The 20,233-nt window shown below is 35.3% G+C and overlaps 2 protein-coding genes across 3 annotated transcripts in view; one reads left to right on the plus strand and one right to left on the minus strand.

Annotated features, from left to right (window-relative positions):
- The window catches only part of MS3_00008985 (uncharacterized protein), a 38,157-nt gene extending 30,884 nt beyond the window's left edge, over nucleotides 1–7,273 (plus strand). The window contains exons 6-9 of the mRNA XM_051217329.1: nucleotides 1,915–2,079; nucleotides 3,407–3,595; nucleotides 4,734–4,883; nucleotides 6,301–7,273. Of these exons, the coding sequence (XP_051073907.1) occupies nucleotides 1,915–2,079; nucleotides 3,407–3,595; nucleotides 4,734–4,883; nucleotides 6,301–6,429 (633 nt within the window). The 3' untranslated portion in view covers nucleotides 6,430–7,273. The remainder of the gene's footprint in view (nucleotides 1–1,914; nucleotides 2,080–3,406; nucleotides 3,596–4,733; nucleotides 4,884–6,300) is intronic.
- A 1,272-nt stretch (nucleotides 7,274–8,545) lies between these two features.
- On the minus strand, nucleotides 8,546–16,828 carry GLRX3_1 (Glutaredoxin 3). 2 transcript variants are annotated; one of them, XM_051217346.1, is made up of 6 exons: nucleotides 16,567–16,828; nucleotides 16,406–16,536; nucleotides 16,258–16,369; nucleotides 15,885–15,959; nucleotides 10,271–10,544; nucleotides 8,546–8,772 (listed from the first exon to the last, which is right to left on the minus strand). In XM_051217346.1, the coding sequence occupies exons 2-6, from the start codon at nucleotides 16,462–16,464 to the stop codon at nucleotides 8,642–8,644; spliced, it is 651 nt and encodes a 216-aa protein (XP_051073908.1). In that variant the 5' UTR covers nucleotides 16,465–16,536; nucleotides 16,567–16,828; the 3' UTR covers nucleotides 8,546–8,641. The 2 variants fall into 2 exon arrangements, with proteins under 2 accessions (XP_051073908.1, XP_051073909.1); XM_051217347.1 differs by having other exon boundaries at nucleotides 8,558–8,772; nucleotides 15,885–16,369; nucleotides 16,406–16,828.
- Between the last annotated feature and the right edge of the window lie 3,405 nt (nucleotides 16,829–20,233).

The raw sequence follows: 20,233 nt of genomic DNA on the forward strand, positions 1-20,233 counted from the left end.
TACAAAACCTATGTTCACTCTCAAACTCATACCAAGTGCCTTCCTATTCAAACCTCAAGGTGTCATCCACTTAATGACAATAGAGAGGCAATCTGCATAGGATGTATCCAAACAACTATGGGAAGAAACAAACAACAAATATGGATGAATTGAAATTAACTACATTGCACAACTATCTAGAAGTAATAGCCAAGTGGATTACACGTTGGTATTTCAAGTGAAAGATCCCAACCATGCACCTCGGTTTAAAAGTAATAAACACTGTTTCAGTTCTCATAACGATATGTTACAACACAAATGCCAGCGGTCAGTTTCTGTAGTTAATTTTCAAACCTAATTAAGCTAACCCTTTAAAGATATATGCATATATTCATATATTTCTTGAAGCTACTTGCTGTGACGAAAATCTTTACATTCTGATTGTTTGTAGGTCCACTTCAGTTGTAATTTGTCCAAAATATTTAAGTTTATATCTATAAGACAAGAATTTTCAACTCAAATGATAATCCTTATTGTATTATTTCATATCCCTTAGATTCCATTAAATAAGTCTAGATGATGCGTTACCAACATTTATCAAACTTTTGGTCGATATAAATAAGGAGTTTGGATTACATTGTTCATTAGGTTCTCTGTTAGACGATCCAACTCAGAGAACTCAACAAAACCGATAATCATACATAATTATACACTTTCTTACATATTTCAGCCTTAGCTATACATTAAATATCGGTTTACAGGTAAAAACCTATGGTTTTTTTATCGTTTCATAAGTCATATAATTGTCAATGAAGTAAATTTAACTACTTTAGTAAGACTAAAGTAGTTTACCTGAAAAACAAGATCTGATATATAACATCGTTTGAAAAGTTCTAATCAAATCGTTAACAAACTTCATGTTTACATTTATAATCAATAAACGGTATGAAATGAAATTATAGGAAGTCATGAATATGTTTATGAATAAATTGTTTCGATTGGTCAGGAATGATTCAGTCTTTATGCATTGTTTTTGATGGATTCAAGGAAATTTAGAACTGTATTACTAATTTGTCATGTAAGTCAAGCCATATCGATCTGAATTAGTTGTTTGATCGATAAAGTAACTAGCTTGACATCACAAAATCTTGAGAATAATTTTGAGTCAACAATAAGTCCCATAATTTTAGCATTGAAATAACTCTGATCCGGACTTAATAGAGTTTGTTCAGCATATATCACGAATCATTTAGTACAAAAAATTTTTTCTCAGCAGTAGCATTGCTTCATTTTACATTTAGCTTAAATGAGAATAAATGATGTTTGTGTTAGAGCTGTAGAATAAGAATTTTATCCTTGAGAAAATTAACAGAGCACTTTGTTACAAAATTCATTGCAGAATGCTAAGGAATTTTAACAATGACTATTCAGGCAAACTGAATAAGTAGTTACTGTGTCAACATAATTCACTTACCATATAAAATAATACCATAAATCCTACAGTAAAAAACATAGCTCTCTTTAAAAATTTAATGTCATATACTATTTATAGTTTTAGATCATATATCTTGATTCGTAGTGAAAGTAAATAATCATTGAAAATGAAGGAAGACTTATAATAGTTTTATTCCATTAGTTTCATCAATTAATAAATATCAAAGGTAGTTGAAAAGAAAAACAACACTTTATGTGTTCAGAGAAGAGTCAAATGATTGAAAGTTGGAGAAATCTAAATAAACATCTTGAATTAATTTATAACTATTTTGTTTTAGTTATTTGACTAACATATTTACTTTATTAAACAGGTAACTATGTTCATATGAACTTAGAACCATAAACATTATCATATCATTGTAAATTTTTGTTAGAATAATAAGTCTCGATATATTATTGTTTATAAATTTTTATCACCTTATTTATTACATATAATCAAAGGGTTATGGAGGGGTTTATGAGAATGAACCTGAAAAATTCGAAAATATCGCTAGAGCTGGTGAAACAAAAAAAGATCTACCATCTGGTGTAAGTGCTAAAGAAAGACGTGAATTATTTTTGAAGAAAGCTGCTGATACTTCCGTTGTAAAGAGAGATAGTATAAAAGTGAGTAAATGTATCTAAGTGATTATTGAGATGAAAGTAACAAAACAGTTTGTTCTGACTAGTTCAGGATAATCGATTACTTGTTTAAGTTAACTAAAGAGCGTAGTAATTTACAGATAACTTAATTTATTATAAGACTGTAGTTTCATTTTTAATTCATCACCCATAAACTTTATTATATGTTAGAGCAAAGCCTAATGTTCTAGTTCACATTATGAAAATTCTTAAGTCACTTGAGGGATCCGTTTTCAATTAGGGTACTCAATAAGTTCCTAACGTTGAATGACCATCCCACAGAAGCTAAAAACTTTGTTGGAATTGGTTAATGATTAACTATGGAAATAGAATTAATCAACTGGATACCGATGTGCAGTTTGAGAATTTAGTTCCACAAAGAACAGACTTGGTCCCCACCTTACTCTATGAACTTACTAGATTTAAGAGCGTTGGTTGATATCCACCAACAATACAAATATCGTAAATATACCGTGAAATCACTAATTACCGAACAACATCGAGATGCTCTACATAAGCTTAGAAAATATAAAACTCTGACCACAATCAAGCCAGGAAAAGGAGGATGACTAGTTCTAATGAACAAAACTATTTACATCGATAAAACGAACTCAATTTTGAGTGTTCCGACCAAATGTACGCTTCATTGTCCAGTTATCTGAACACTTCTCACTACGCAATCGTATAGTTGTTATAAATGTTATTTCAGTATCTATGTTTTATAAGTCAATGACCTATTTCCTACTATGAAACATGGATTGAAGCCTTTGTTCTTCTTATCACAACTAGTACGTCTATTATCACACCATTAATTTGTACTCCTGACCTATTATGTTATCTATTCCAGTGTTATCACTGACCAATAAACTGCCATCATTGGTTTAATAATTGTGTATATACATATAAATATTAATGTATATAAGAATGCAGCCTGATGAGGATTTAACTGAAGACAATATTTCCCGCTTATACGTATTGTTCTAATTCACAAAACAGGAATTTTCACAATGATATTTAGTTGAAGATAAATAGCTGAGTGTTTTAGTAAAACTTTATGAATTTTGTACCCAAGCTAGCATTTTTCAATGACAGCATACAAAGTTAGTTCGCATTTCTTTGCATGAGTGGTGAAGAATCACACCTATGTAAATCAGACTTACTAATTAGAAGAATAACTGAATTTCAAAAAGTTTCTGAATGCCTTATACATGTGAACTGTTGAAAATTACTCCACAAAATATATCTGATAGTTCCCTCATTTTTTAAATGCTTACTCAAAAATGATATTAATTTGCTTTATTCATCTCTATAGCTTATAGATATTAATGCTGCTGAAAGTGGAATATATGAAAATGAACCAACTCGACTTGATAATGTAGTCCGTTATGATGACGATCAAACAGATGACTATCCAAGTAATTCTGTGAAATGGGCATCTGAAGCGAAAAACAGATTTATACAAGAAGCATCTAAATCACAGATAACAACAGGAAGTAACAAGGTAAGTTATCCCGTAGAAAGGTATGCATCCGGATAAATCAATAACTGTACTGAAGATAAACGAAAAAAGAGTTGAATAACTTCATCTCTACACTTTACAGTCATCAGTCCATAATTTTTGTATTGTAATGAGTAGTATAAAGCATACACATTGTAAGGTATGGTTGAAGCAGACATGTTAAAATTGGTGGACTATTATAATGTTTGTACTTACGAAATGTATCATTTGTAAAGCTGAAAGGTCATATAAGCAGGGTTAAGAATATATCGCTGAAATGCAGTGAGTTGGAATTAGCACACTAAAATCATGTGAATATCGAACGCAATGATAAAAATTTTGTGTTGGATTAATTATGATAATAAAGGTTTGTTTATTCAAACTCCGTGTAACAGTATTAACAAACCTGTCCAGATATTTATTTAATTGGACATACCTATATATCTGCATATATTTATAGATAATTATATCAGATGATCATCTGCATTGTCACTGAGCTATATATGTTGGTAGAATGCATGTGATAAAATCACTAACCTAAATAGCAAGAAATCAACGTGATGAAATTTTCCGGAGACGGTTAACATTTCATTGTAATTTACATCATATAAATAATGGTCAACGGAAGATAGCTCTAACGAGTTATGTAAAGTGCTTAGAACAATGATTTCAAAAATAATGCATCTCTATCAAGTTCAATCGTATTTCAACTTCGTATAAAATGTTCAGGATGAAAATATGTTCATTTCACATAATTTACAGCGACTATATCGAAATAAAATACATTATTTGTTACTTTACTGCACATATTACATCCAATACAAACAGCCGTATTCTGTGTGAAAATATGTTCATGCTAGTTAGAATTGACATTTGAAATAAATGATTTCTAATGACATGTAATAAATTCACCTATTAATTTTTAATTTTGACTGGAACACATTATTACGTGGTACAGCACCTAATGTTGAATTATTTTAAGTATAACTATCGTCACTATTTAATACTAACTAACAACATAATAGTCAGCATTAAAGATCTTTTAAAGATATCCTCATTTGCTCTTATTAAAAATAATAGGCATCCTCTACATTTTTTCTGTTTTCAAAATGATTTCATCTATTTTTTACATATCATTCAGACTATTTTATTGGTTGAAGATGGTCATACAAATGGTAATAGTGATGGTGCACCAAAACAAGCACGATATACTACACAAGCTAAACAAGCCTTCTTAGAACGTCAGAAACAAGCAGAAGAAGCTGCGAAGAACAAAAGTCGACCAGATATTGTAAGTTGATACGTTTCTTTAGCGTGTGTGTGTATCCACCATTGAATAGTGCTGCTTAATTAGTCTGAAGATTAAGTTTTGGAGTTAAAGAACGACTAAACATACTCCAGACCATACTTCTGTTTTGTTGGAAAAGTCAAATCTCCATCAGATAATTATTCTTGATGGAGTTTTGTTCTCTGAGCTGGATGGTTTGGTGGTGGAGTTTTCATCGTTCTTATGAACGACACCATCAGCTCAAACTTCAGACAGAAGTCAAGTGTTCGAATTTCTCCATATGCGTTTCATAACTTGTTCTGTACACCTCGATGTTGATTGGTTCTTATTGACCTTAAATTTGTCATTGTTTTGGTTGTCTCCCATTGATTTGATTTTTGTTCCTATATTTGTGCATAATTTTCCTGATTGGTTGATTGTGCTGACGATGTCATTCAGAAGAACGATGAAAGCTCCACGACCAAAACCATCCAGCTCAGAGAACAAAACTCCATCAATATCATCCACCTGAGCTACAAATCTTCTCCACCATCTCATGATAATTTTTCTCTCTGATAAACACTTTACCTCAGTATCTTTCATGGTGTTTTCTTCCGGATACTACTAGTAATATAAGGGTTTTATTTTCACGAATCAATGACAATACACTATAATTTACAGTATGTGAGTGGTAAATTAAATGTCATTAAAGGGTCATAAGGGGCGTAGAGACGAAATTTAGTTATACTTTCAGTGATCATGCTGATATTTAATTGTTCATACCAATGTAATTAACACGTTAATTGACCCAATAGATACAAGTCTTTAGACTTTCTTATTACCATAGTGTAGACGAAAACAAACCGGATAACTATAACTTCAGAAACACTAGATTTGTGTGAGGGTATTTGTTAACACTTGTTTATCAGGATTATAGACTTAAGTGATATCTACATCTATAACAGTACGTAGATGTAAAGTGTCGTAAATTAGCATGTTAACAGTATCTAGTCTATTAGTAAATGACTATCGTCGTACCAAATCACATACATAAGGTTTATGATAGGATTTAATTCAGTTTAACTCCAACTATACATATACCAAAAACTTACTGTTAACGATAGACAGTAAAAATTAACTGAATACCGTTCACTGTAAAATAAGGTTCCATGTTTTTAATCATTTGAATTCCCTGAAGATTATCGTGATACATATATTTTCACCTACTAAAGCATTCACTAAAATACCCGGATAATGACAAATTAAAATCTGACTTCATTAAGTTACCATTGAAAGTAACGGATTATTCGTGAGTGAGCATGTAGTCAGCCGGTTACAAATTATGGAGATATCATCGGATTGTACTTATTTCTTAAGATTTTTTGGAAGGATTTAGCTATCAGTTAATAACTGTTTACTTTATACTAATATTATGTTTCAGATTGATATATGGCAAGAACAATGCCCACACAGTGGAGTATTTGAAAATGTACCAGCTGCCCATACAGCTGATGTGGTAGTCACTGACGAATCTGAAGAAGACGATGAGGAAGAAGAGGAAGAGCAATAAAACTCTTCTAACCGAAAAAAGTTTTATCTAATTACTATTACTCATACATATACGCTGTCACACATCATGTACACACTCGGAAGTATTATGTAAACGAGATGAATTATTGGTGACACCAAAAATCCAAAGAAATGATTTAACATTTCTAAGGAAGGTGCATGCATGTATAGCTTTCTTTTCAATCCATCTAATTATTTGAGAATTAAGCTTGACTGAACCATGGCTCACTCCCTCTTCTTGGCACATATACAGTCATATAAAACAAATACAAACTATTACTTTGATCTGTCAAATTAAATGACGTATTCTTATATTATCATTATTAAGGAATAACAATTCGAAAGAAATGTACATCCTTGTGAACAATGTCCAAGCTGCAAGCAAATGTTACTTTACAGGTTTGCATTCCACAACCACTTTCCTCTCTTAATTATCAGTTTCTTAATGCAATTTTATTTAAATATTTAATCACAGTGTACCCACACTGAACATGCCCAAATGGCAGTGAAATTATCCCAATTACCCGAATGAAATGAGCAGTTCAGTTGGTAATGAGTATTTTAGTCCATTTTAAGATCAATGTCCCTGTTATTATCATTGTCATTGTTTGTCATTTACATTAACGAAAATTAACCGAAGTTGCACACTACTTGATCATGAGAGTTCTAATCTTATTTCTATGGTTTGTAATATCTTACTATCACCAACCCTTGGTCTGTTTAGTGTATGGCTCCACACTTAGTTTCACTGACTTCTCGATAATGTTCATCTCCAAGATGTTGCTTTGCTTTATTTCGTAGCCTGGTACGTTCATAAGAACGGTGATATATTAAAATAATGACTGTTTAATCTTTACGTAATTATTTCGTTGGCTCATTTCCTCATTAGTGACGTCCGTTTACTGAAGTAATAATGTACAACACGCTTCCTTGTTGATGCGCCGAGAGCGTCCGACATCATACATGGACGTTCAGAATCTAATATACCTCTACATTTAGCTCATCCGTTATACCCACTTTAGATTATTAGGATGATGTAATCTCTTGGGTTGACATTATACATACTTCGAAATCTATACAGATAAACAAGCATTGATATAGGATCTTCAATTTCCCCGATTATTCATAACCTGTTTAAACATTCATTTTATTAATTGAAAGTGTGATAAAAATCGAACATTACCCAACGAACAGGATCACCACTCTGGTCATCTTACTCCATAAAGAAATTAGAAGCCCAAATAAACATAATATTCAGATATAATTCCGAGCAAAAGATAACCTGAACTTTGGATTTGTAAAAGTCAAGGATGACGACATCAAAGGACAGAAAAATGTATCCGTAAAATCAACTGAACCATTTTTAGTATTGTTGAACTTGTAACATGAGGCTAAAAGGAATCAGATGGTGCCTGAAACATTGCTAATTCATTAAATGATTTGAAAATAGGTCAACGATGTCAGTATATTTTACAGACAGGACACAAGATTGCTTGGCGAAAAGCTGAGATTACGTGGATTCACTTAGTGTGAGTTTTACTAACATAATTTCATTAGTAATAGCAAATCAACGTTTAGCAATTTTTTATGTTAGCGATAAGTTAATTGACAATATATCTACTCAGAATGAGATTATAAAAATCATAACAGTAGCAGTAGTATATGATAATTGTCGTTTCAGCTGTTGTGTGAACTAGTAATACAGAGCATAAAATTTTAGTCAAACTTCTACTCTTTTATCTATATTGAAAACCACTTTGATATTAATTTTATCGAAACAGGTACGCTTAAAGATTAACGAGACAACTGGATTAAAACGCTATTATGATATTGAACTCCGGTCGTTCAAACATATGGTAGGGAAGTGAAGACTTAACTTTGAATAACAGAGTAGCAAACTTACTTACCTCCGATTTATTGCTTTCATAAACGTTGAGTACAGTTTCACACAAAAAATTATCTTTGATAGACAAAATTTTTTTTATGTCAGTGGATCAAACACATGGGTTGCGTCGATTGTTATTGGTTAACGTAGTAAGCATGCTTACATATCTAAATATTTTATGTATACAATTAATGGTAAACAAAATCAAAAGCCGATACCATCCACAAATTCAAAAAATGAAGACTCCAATTCAATAAGGTTATATTACATTTAAAAATACAATAAATGGCAGAGGTTTGGAAGAAAGAAGGTGTTTTATTTGCCACATTCACGGAACTACCAACATTTGTGCTAACTCTCCTGAATCGGCTAACTCTCTTACGATATCCACGCCACCCACTAACTCGCCCTTCACGTATAATTGTGGGTAGGTTGGCCAATTGGAATAGGACTTCAAACCTACAACGAAAAAAAAGGAAACTGGAACACATCGTCAAGGTATTTCAGTAAAACGAAACTAAGTTGCAACCCAATGGTGGACTGGAATTTCAATTACTAAATAGTGGGTTTCAACCTTACTTCACTTTCAGTTTAAGTATCTGCTGGATCCTCTAGCTCATAACTGACAGGAAATAATTGAAGACTAATATATGAATTCCTACTTGGCTAAAATCTTATGAGGAAAGCTTAAACAAATAAGAACTTCTGTCAAGTTACCAACGAATTAAACTGTAAATTTTCGCAACCGAAATTTGAATTACAAAAATAAGTTGATACAGTTAGAGAAATAGTGAGGTACTGGTGACTCAAGTATGGTAATATAAGTCCAGGTTTTAGTCGCACTTGATAGGATGGGGTTTAAACTTGTGGCATAACAACCGAAAGTCGAGAGACTGACTATTTAACTAAACTTACATGAGATTTGATCCAAAAGCTTTATCCGTGATTCCAAAAATCACATCTTAATATCTATACATATTTTTCAATTCCGAACTACTATAACTCCCACGCTAGGTACGGTTTACTAACATATCAGACTCCGTAAGGAGCATGAATATTCACAGAATAGGATCAAAAGGTGATGGAATGATCACAATAATTAGTGAATACGATGGAGGGTAGCAGAACGGGCTTTAGAAACTATCAAGCAAAAGAAACTTTACGTCTAGATTTATCAAATGGTACTATTTTGTCTATTCGTCTGCTATAACCAAATAAACGTTATCATAGAGCATTCTATAACTAACAACGTTCTTAGTTATTATATCTTTAAGGATTTCTCTAAAATTTTACAAGTGGATATTAGGGCTGTTAGCTAATCTATATAAGGCATAAAAAAGATTACATGTTACGAATGAAACATGAAAAACAAACGGGTTATATGAACACAAATGCATCATCATTGTAGTCAGTTAAATACCTCTCCCACTAAACATTTATAACTGTTTCGCAAAACGTATATTTACAATCAACTATAGGTAAAGCATTTGATTAATATATTATTCTTGAAATGCTCATTTTAAGCAACTCTAAAAAGATTAGCCCAACTCACGAGCTCCAGCACCGACAAAAATGAAACTTTGTACGTTCAGTAAATATATCACGCACTAGACCCATAGAACTACGACTTAAAATGTTTCAGTGAGCATTCTTTCAGATGATATGATTTTTGTATGCATAAACACTGGTTGAAGTGTTTGTGGTAACAGTTAATCACTGTGTGCTCAGAATGTATGAAGTCAGATAAAATAAACAAATACATTTAGGTACTTGCTACTTATCTGTTAACGACAAAAAAGTGAGATTTATTTGGAAACATAAGTGCTGGTACTGGAAAGACAATTGAAGTTCGAAATACTACAAAACCACTTCACACATTAAACTAATAAAAAAAAACATTTTAAACCCATATTCAATAAAACAGGAAACTTAAATGTTGATTAAAATTCGAACGAACCTTGTCGAACCACTTCATCTTGTAAGATATCAAATGTTTCAAACTTAGCATTATTAGAACGCAAAATACTGACGATCTGGCGGCTAAATCCACATCGGGGTTCTTCGGGGCTACCCTTCATAAAAAGCATGACTGGTGCCTTATTAATTAAAGAGTGAAGATGTGATGAAAGATCATTGGATAAACCATTAGCGGGTGCTGATTGCAAATTCATGACAGATTTTGTAACATCAGGAATAGATGCACCATGAACGCGACTGATTTCCTCACTTGACTTTTTGATTAAGGAAACAATAATATTGGCAGATTAAACAATTAAAGGATTGATATTAAGAATCAGTTAATTGGGTGACTACTAGTATACTCAGACTATCGCAAGTATACTGCAAAAAAATTTCATTAATCCGCTCTACATGAGCGACTTTGGAGATAACTACTACTATGACAATCGCTAATTATGACTTAAAGCTGAATGTAAAAGCAAAGGTAGTCTTATTTCAGTTTCATCTACACGGACTTGACGTAGCGAAGAGATGTGATCAAGCACGAATATCTTACGAATGGCTTATTTTCCTGAACTAGGAGGCATCGGACAATGAGAAAACCAATCTTTCCAGGTTCCATTGCTGAGGAATATACTTTTTCATCTAAATGGAAAGTTCCCTACAACTGGGTTCTTGAGCCATTAAGATACGAACGTTAGCTGCTCATTCTAAGTGCATTTCAATCACGAAATAAATACAATCGTTTACGCTGAATAGAAAGTGTAACCTTGATCTCCTCGTAAACAATATCACTGAATGCAACAACTTCAGAAAATCAAACAAAACATTACGAAAGTCAGCTTTATGAACGAACACCAAAGAATAAGTAGGCTAAAGCAATTACATGCATTTGAGTTATTTCAAATTCATTATGAATAACCAGTAGCAATTAATTCAATTCAACAAGCAAGCATGAATTTGTGCAACCAAAACTAGGTTGAACGACTTGTGAGTGTTTTTATATCGCCAAACTCATGATTAAGCCTAAATGTGCAGAGTATCAATTTGACCCTGAAAACAAACAATAACAAGTCTATTTTTGTTATATCCCAATAGGTAGAAAATTTGTATTTATGACGTTTCGTGACTTAATGTAAGCCACTTCATTAGAGTAAATAAATAACTGAATTAAACAAAGGGAACAATGCAGAATATTTTTGGTACAATCAATTCCGTCGTTCATCCACTCTGAAGAAGTGATTTAGATTAAATCACAGAACGTCAGAAATACAGGTTTTCTACTAATTGAGATTTGGGTAGGACCCCTAAGAAAACCACCTGCTTCGGTTTGGGCACCTAAACGGTATCACGGCTTTCACACAAATCGAATGGTCTACGTGGCGCACATCTATTTGGTGCCTCCTTGTACTAATGTTTGTGTTTAAATAAATAAATACAATGCTCAATTTATTTGAAACTATCTAGTTCAACCTTTGCATTGATACTCGAAAATCAATGGTTGAAAGCCGAGCACTTGGACCACTCGAATAACTCATCAATTCTGAATAAAATGAGAACTGTAGGCAAATACAAAATCGATTCGGTGCAAATGTGATGTTATTAATTTAGATGGGCCCCAATACAATTTGTTACATGTAAATACTCGACAATTTAAACAACTAACAAGATCCCCTTCTACACATGGTCCTCAACGGACTACTAAATAACATGTGACCTAATGCTTGCTTCATGAGTATGAAACATAACGGCGATGTTCTGCAACATGTAAAATGTTGTTTAGGAGTCAATTACAGAATAAATAACCAGTGAACCTTTAAATTGGATGAAACGCCATATGTTTTGCATGAGTTTCTTCCGAATTTTCAATAAAATAACACCAGACGAATAGGCCAATTATTAGTCTGAAAAGTCGATCTCACTTTTATTGCAGTTTTAGATAAACTTTGAACGATCAGCCAGTCAGCAACAACATAGAACCTTGTACGTATGTACATCGATTCAAGTTGCCCCACTTCATTAGCGGCGAGATGAAATTGTCAGGTGAAATCCCAGAACAGGAGTAGTAACAGTATCAGTGGGGATATTCAGTCAGCTACAACATAGGACAAGGCACATATATGCATCGGTCCAAGTTGCATCGAAGGTACGATTCGAAAAGAAAATATAGATTGGTAGAAGAGAAAACGGGTGCACCTGAGGCATTCCAAACGACTTTGAGCCATGTCATTCCAAGTCTCTAACCATTGGTTATGATGATCACGTAGATGCAAACCAGGTAGTCTACACCTATTAGCATGGCTAGGTACTATAGTCAATGACTTTATGGATTTATGAAATGTTTTGGTTTGGTTGCCCCTGGCTTTTTTCCGGCTTACTGCTACACCAGACAACACATATGTCCCAACCACCTCAGTTGATGAAGATATACAATCTCATCAATCAATTTGCCACGTCTGTCTAGTGACCAATGCTTAACCTCAGGACCAGTCACTCAGTGGTCTCAGAATACACGAACAATGCTTCAAATACAGCTCTGATCGAATACTAGTAAAGTATGAATACCCTCTACTCTTAATCACTATGCTTCACATCTACAAAATAGGACGCAACGAACTGCTGAGCAGTAAATCCATAATTTGGTTGGAAGACGGATACCTCACCTAAGCCACTAGTGACGCATGTTCGAAAAAGCCAATCGAGCTTTCTGAAGCCGTGCTGAGATTTTGCCAGACACCAGACCCTCAGGACTGATGGGACTCCAAAGATAAGTGAAGCGGTCGATGAGTACAACTACTTTACTACCTATCATTAATTCAAGTGGTGACGCAAGCCAATTCTGATGCAACATTTCGCATTTGGAGAGAGGAAACCGCATCCCAAACATGCTTGGATTGTTGCGTAAGGTGGTCAGAAAACATTGCAGCATTTGACTCGGTAGACCGCGAGATTCTGTGGTAGTGTCTGTCATTGAAAGGCGTACCTGAGAAGTATATAAACCTTGTGAAGACTCTTTACTCGAACACTACCAGTCGAGTCAGAGCTTATGGCGAACTGTCATCAGCTTTTGCAACCTCAAGTGGTGTCCGTCAAGGCTGTTCACTTTCTCCATTTTTGTTTAACTTCATCATAGACCTACTGATGGAAACAACGCTCTCGTCGACTGGATTCTTGGGCATTGATCTACCAAGAGGTTCACTTATCGACTTAGAATACGCAGATGACATAGTCCTGTTTGGTGAAAACGCTGACAAAATGCAGTCTTTTGGTAGCACTGAGCAACAATGCCAGAATGTTTGGAATGCGCTTCTCTCCCTCTAAATACAAGTTGTTGTTTCGGGACTGGTCTGCATCAACACCTGAACTAAGGATAGGGAGTGAAGTAGTCGAACGCATTGACAACTTCAGTTATCTTGGAAGTCTGATCAGCCCTAATGGGTTGATGTCTGACGAAATCTCATCACGGATTCGAAAAGCTCGCTTGGCTTTTGCTAACTTACGTCACCTATGGAGAAGGCGAGATATCCGTCTATCAATAAAAGGACGAGTATACTGCACAGCAGTTCGTTCTGTTTTAATTTACGGCAACGAAACATGGCCATTAAGAGTAGGAGACACTCGTAAGCTACTAGTATTTGACCAGATAACTTAAAAATATTGCTGGCATCTGCTGGGATCACCGGGTAAGTAATAGTGAGGTTAGACGTAGGATATTAGGGAATGGTGGTAAATCAGTTTATGAGGTTGTAAATCTTCATCGACTGAGATGCTTGGGCCACGTGTTACGTATGCCCGAACACTGATTACCACGACGTGCTCTGCTAACCGTTGTTCGGGATGGTTGGAAGAAAGTTAGGGGCGGCCAAACTAAAACGTGGCATCAGTGCTTGAAGTCACTAACTTCTAATCTGAGCCATGTTGGTAGATACAGACTACTTAGTTGGGGTCCGCGTGACTATCGTAACCAATGGTTGGAGACTCTTGGTGACATGGCTCAGAATCGATCACAATGGTGTAAGTGTATACACTTCCTGTCTTCCCTTAAACTAAGAGATTAAAATCACTTCATATCTTTCTTTCTACGAACTAATTCTTTCTTCCTGTACTATATCCTTATATGTGCAGTCTTTCTTTTATATATTACCACTATTGACTTAACTACTACTATGAATTCGGTGTTCATCTTGCTGTGCTAATGAGGGGTGGCAACTTGGAGCGATGCATATATGTGCCCGGTCCTACTTTGCAGCTGACTGACTGACTGCATTTTGTCAGCATCTTTACTAAACAGAACTATGTTAACAAGTGAATGTCCTGGTAAAAGATTAATCCATGAAATGTGAGACGATGTGTTATCTCTAAAAACATGTCTATGACAAAGTTGAATAAAAATAGGGAGAGCAGATAACCTTGACGAACACCACTTGAAGTAACCAATTGCGATGACAGTTCGCCATAAACTCTGACTCGACCAGTAGTGTTCGAGTAGGGAGCCTGTTCAAGGTTGACGTACTTTTTTGGTACGCCCTCCAGTGACAAACTACCATAGAACCTCACGAACAAGAGCCGAACACTGCCTTAAGGTCAAGGAATACAGCTATGGTCGAACGTCGAAATTGTCTATTTTCCAGAATCTGCTGGAGGGTGAATGTTTGCTCTATACATCCACGTACGGGTTTGAAACCAGCATGGATTTCTCGGTTTTGCTCTTCACGAGCTCTAACTGGACATCCAAGTGTAATCGAGGTCAATATTTTAGACACTACGTTGATGAACCTGATACCTCCGTGATTATCAGAAGGGAATTTTAATCCTTTCTAATAAACTGGGACGGTCAGCGATCAAGACCATTCAGATGGTATTACATTCAGTTCGCAGATCTTAGTTAGTATTTCAGTTCGTCTGACCACTAAGGGTAGTCTTATAAGATCCTACCAAGTGAATAAAGCTCGCATTTCATTTACTGGATGGTTAAGAAAGTCCCGTACGAATGAAATTGTTTGAAAGAATTACAAAATGACTAAAGTACGTTACAATAAAGTAGTTCACCAGAATAACTTCACATGCATTATTAGTTTTGATCGGTCAACGATTACATGTGTGGAATCTTAAGAAAAATAATAGTCGTTGGAATTCAAAAGAACTTTCGTGTTTTGTCTGTGGGCTTCTTCAACAGACGTCTGGTACCGAACGTAGAGGGCAAGCTTAATACCTTTCAGGATCGGTGACACCGTACAAAAACTGCCAATTAATGGGAAGAGCTGGTGAACTTAAGGGTACCTCAAAGTCCTATAATAGGAGTTTTTGTACACGTTTAGGTAGAAATACATCACATCGGTGTAATATCTTTCATACTGGGAGAGCGACAAGGATTGACATAATTTTTGTAAAAAGGCAGAAAATCATACGCTTAGTTGGAGGGTAATTAAGTCACTCTAATTTTCAAAATTGCTATATTTAGGTTTGAGAAACCATATGTCAGTCCAGTCACATAAAATGGCCAAACAGTGAGTACGAGCACCTGTATCTTATTACTGGATTGCATCAGATTATTTTTATAAGGTAAACGTGACCGATTTAATCCAGGAAAACGGAATGAATCCATTACTTACCTGAAAGAATAAAACTGTAGGAACAGAAATTATTTTCAGTTGTTTTGAAACCTCAGAAACGGCCTCCGCATCCACCTAGAAATTGGAAGCGCACAAAGAGTACAACTTCATAGTACCACAGAAACAAGTGCACTGAACTGTTACTTTTACTGGAAATTAATTGTACCAGTAGGTTTTTAGACTAAAATTAGCAGGACTAGTTTTAATTTATAAGTGAATAATTAGTACTGTAGCATTTAAATGAGAGCCTAGCTAATGTATTGAAACAGCTGGCTAGGAGCAAATGCGCTTAGTGTACGGCGAATTGTAAACAACCGACCTTAACTGGTGGTCAGCTGTTCTGCATCCGCCAAAAAAACGGTGGGCAACTTACATGGACGAACAAAATTTCTGAATTCACTGTATCTTCCTTCAGTGTTTTTAGGGCATTATGTACCTGATCGCATTGAGGCACATTAGGGGACGAGAAGAAAACTACTAGTTTTCTGAAACGTAAATATATCACCTCAAACGATCACTACCGCTCATTTTTTATCAACCTTCGGAGTTCGATTTCATCATCGACAACAACGAGAGACATTGTGTAACACGATGCACAGATGTGTTCCTATTGACTGTTTGTAAAGTAAAAACAAGGTCAAAGAATATACAACTACGACTGTAACATTGGTTATGAACAAACCTGCTAAGGCCTTCTGGGAAAAGTATTATTACAAAATCATTATAAAGTCTGCTGTTTAACGCAACCCAACTTCGTAAACGTGACAGTTTGAAATACCCTGGGGGTACAAAAAATCATTTGAAACAAATCTACACAAATATGGGGTTTTCAACTGACAACAAATATATTTCTTTCTTTAGTTTATTCATTCCAGTGAGTTTACTCGACATTTATGAAGAACATAACGACACCTACTAACCGAATTTGTGACCTGATAATACGACTTATTGGTGGAAGTAGTGAAATGTAACAATCGGAATAAAGAAAAAATAGTACTCGATCCTAGGACAACGTCGAAGTGCCGGGCAGGGAACTTCTAGGAACAATACAGCTGCGTTGGAAATCCGTCTTAGGCAAAATAAATGTGGTCAAACCAAATATATTTACGAACTTGAAGTGATAACTTATGGGTTGCTTGGTAGTAAAATAATGGCATTTTCAGCTCTGAAAAAATACCAGCGAAAAAAACAAAACCTAAGGTGCTGATTTAGAGCCAATTGCTTCCCAATGGGCTGCTGGCATTCACAGTCACCAACGAGGGGAACGTAATTTTTATGTTGCATTAACCTATTGGTTAATCAAAAGTGCTCTCGCTACATATGTAGTGAGTATATACCTTACAAACCATAAAAAGAGAAAAATACACCAAACACTTCTAAGTGTTTTTGTCAAGTGTTTGTCCAGCAACCAGGATGTGCAATATTATGACTGAAGGAAGGGAAAGAATACAGACTAATGTGCTAAGCGAGCATTGCAACAATCTAGTGCTATTGTCCATTGTAGGAGGTTGCTGAGTACTTGAAGGTCGAAATGTCGTAAAACGATTAATGCGTCACTTCAGCAATTTGTTTTTCCGGAAGCGATGAAATTAGTACAATTTTAAATTGGGTTTCACTTCAGCCACACTATGTCTGATAGAGTCCATCCTTTATGTAACGAAAGTGATGACATCGTAATCATGCATGCTAGAGGACTAATCGCCATTCATATTATGCTCTCGCAGCAATATACTAGTTGGGATAACTTCGAGACCTGCCTGGAGTAGACAAAGTGATAAAACTTCTGCGATTAATAATTCTTTGTTCAGTATACGCAAATCAAGTATGCCAAATCAGTATGAAGAAGAACGAAAATGACCCAAATTTGAAGTATTTTTCATCATATATGTTTATACATATGAGCATAGACGCTATCCATCAAGATCAGATGCTTGTCTTCAGAACAATTATGGTGATATTGATAAACATTCTTCCGAAGACCATACGCCTTTCAACTCACTACAACAATCCAGACAAAGAAGATGACATAAATCATCTATGTATGCTTCACTTCAAATAAATGTATGCTTTAGGCCAAAATAATGTGGCCGCCAATCTGGATTTTGGGCGTTTCAATGACTATATGCTGCCGTGTGGTAATATTTGGTATGCTCATGCCAAAGATCTAATTGGTGGGGGTGGATGTGCATTTATTTGTCATAGATCAGCACAACAAACGTTGGACAAAAATCTACATAATGAACTTGGTTCACTGTGCGATGGATAACATGTCAACTTCCACAGAGTGAAGGTCTGCTTTGAAGATTTTTCGTGCCTTAAGGTAACCCTCGTGCTATTGATAGAAGAAACCAGACAAGTAGTGAATAGGTCTTTATTTCGATCTTAGCGCAGTCACAGTGGAGCGTGGGATTATCTGTTCAGACAAACAAAGGCTCTCAACATTTAATATAAGATAATAGGAAATATAACGCTTATAAAAAATAAGGAAGTGAATGAATACTTGAACAATACTGTTTTAGCATATGCTTGGTTGTTTGGGGTCAACTCTTAACCAACCAACCTGAGCTGTTAGATTCACTAATAACTACTGTCCTTAGTGAACCTCAGGGCAGTGAGTCTCATCCATTCATGCTTCGAGGTATTTGGAAACGCATGTACACAAGTGATGTGAATATGCCACAAGTATTCAAAGTTTGACGACATCTTTACCTGTAACACCTTTATAATTGTAGTATACCAACCCAGTCAAATCAGAAGACAGAAGTGAAGAGGTTTGATATGCAGGGAAGCGTTCGACCTAGCTGGCTATCGGTTGTAGATGCGTAGCACTGCGTACCCACACGTGATCTGATGCACATGCGTGAATGAGTACCTTCAGCTAGATGTGTCCATTAAAGCTAATTAGGTCAGCATCAAATGTCGAAGAATCGCTGAACTATTTATTTTGGTAACGAAGAATCTAAACTGACGTTCAAGAAAGTAGTGCTCACCAAATTGCAAATCTGAAACAAATGGTGAGAAAGGACGCATATGAACGATCTGTAGATGCAAATAATCCCTCAAAGTAAATAGTTCTGTCAGTCTTCAACACTTATGGTAATCTGATTAGTTTGATTAGGCCCACCCTATCTGGAGGTGCTCAGATACGCAGTTGCATCAGATAACGAGTGGGTATGCCGTGCTTCGCATCCCTTGCAACTACTAGCCGGCTTAGGGCAAATGCTTCTAGATATATCATCGAACCTCATCATTTCTCACTTCCGATATGTCTGAGTTGATATACTCGATCATAAAGGTTTTACGTGTTTAGTCATCACTAAACTTCAAATACTTTAGGCATCTTTAGATTCATGTAGCTTTAGAATTCTAATATGAAGGGTTAAAACGTGGAACGTGATCGAATTTATTCTGATCCTAGATATTCTCCAGCGACTTCATGTTCTCATCGGTCCTAGCAATACGCGTATTCACAACGTGTGTCGTCACCATCAATTTCATGCTTATTAATTAAAATTAACAGCCGATAGAAGATAAGTAGGAGAAATGTAAGTTTGCGAATTTTTCCCACCATAAATGGTTTAACCCAAGACTGAACCGATATAGAATGAGTTGACTTCAGATAAAACTTCAAAATCAAACTAATTAAGACTCACCTGAAATAATGATAACTAAGTTACTATAAAAACCTGGAGAACTACAAAAGCCATCATCCAGAAAATACAGGTGTTTATTAACAATTGTCTACGCAAAATACTTCAGATTCGTTGGCCAGACACTAGTAGCAACAACGTACTGTGGGAGAGGACAAACCAGATCCCAGCGGAGGAAGAAATCAGGAAGAAGCGCTGGAAGTATATAGGACACACATTGAGGAAAGCACCCAACTGCGTCACAAGACAAGCCCTCACATGGAATCCCTAAGGCCAAAGGAAAAGAGGAAGACCAAAGAACACATTACGCCGAGAAATGGAAATAGACATGAAAAAAATGAACAAGAATTGGATGGAACTAGAAAAGAAGGTCCAGGACGGAGTGGGTTGGAGGATGCTCGTCAGCGGCCTATGCTCCATTGGGAGTAACAGGCGTAAGTAAGTTACTATAAATTCACGTTAAATAAGCGTTTTGTTGACCATGTTACACCATTTTCAACTCAATGAAGCATTTGAAAGAAATGTATTGTGAACCGATGTTAGTGAAAAGTTTACTTTCATAGTGCATTTCCACTACCGCATTCTTTAGGCTAATGATACTGCTATTTCTATCACTACTACTATTCAATTTCTTTCCGTTTAATTAATAGTTCAAGGACTTGAACCAATATTCTTCATGTTTGTGCCTAAACATTGCGA

The sequence above is a fragment of the Schistosoma haematobium genome, chromosome 1, assembly GCF_000699445.3.
Source record: "Schistosoma haematobium chromosome 1, whole genome shotgun sequence".
NCBI classification, from domain to species: Eukaryota; Metazoa; Platyhelminthes; class Trematoda; order Strigeidida; family Schistosomatidae; genus Schistosoma; species Schistosoma haematobium.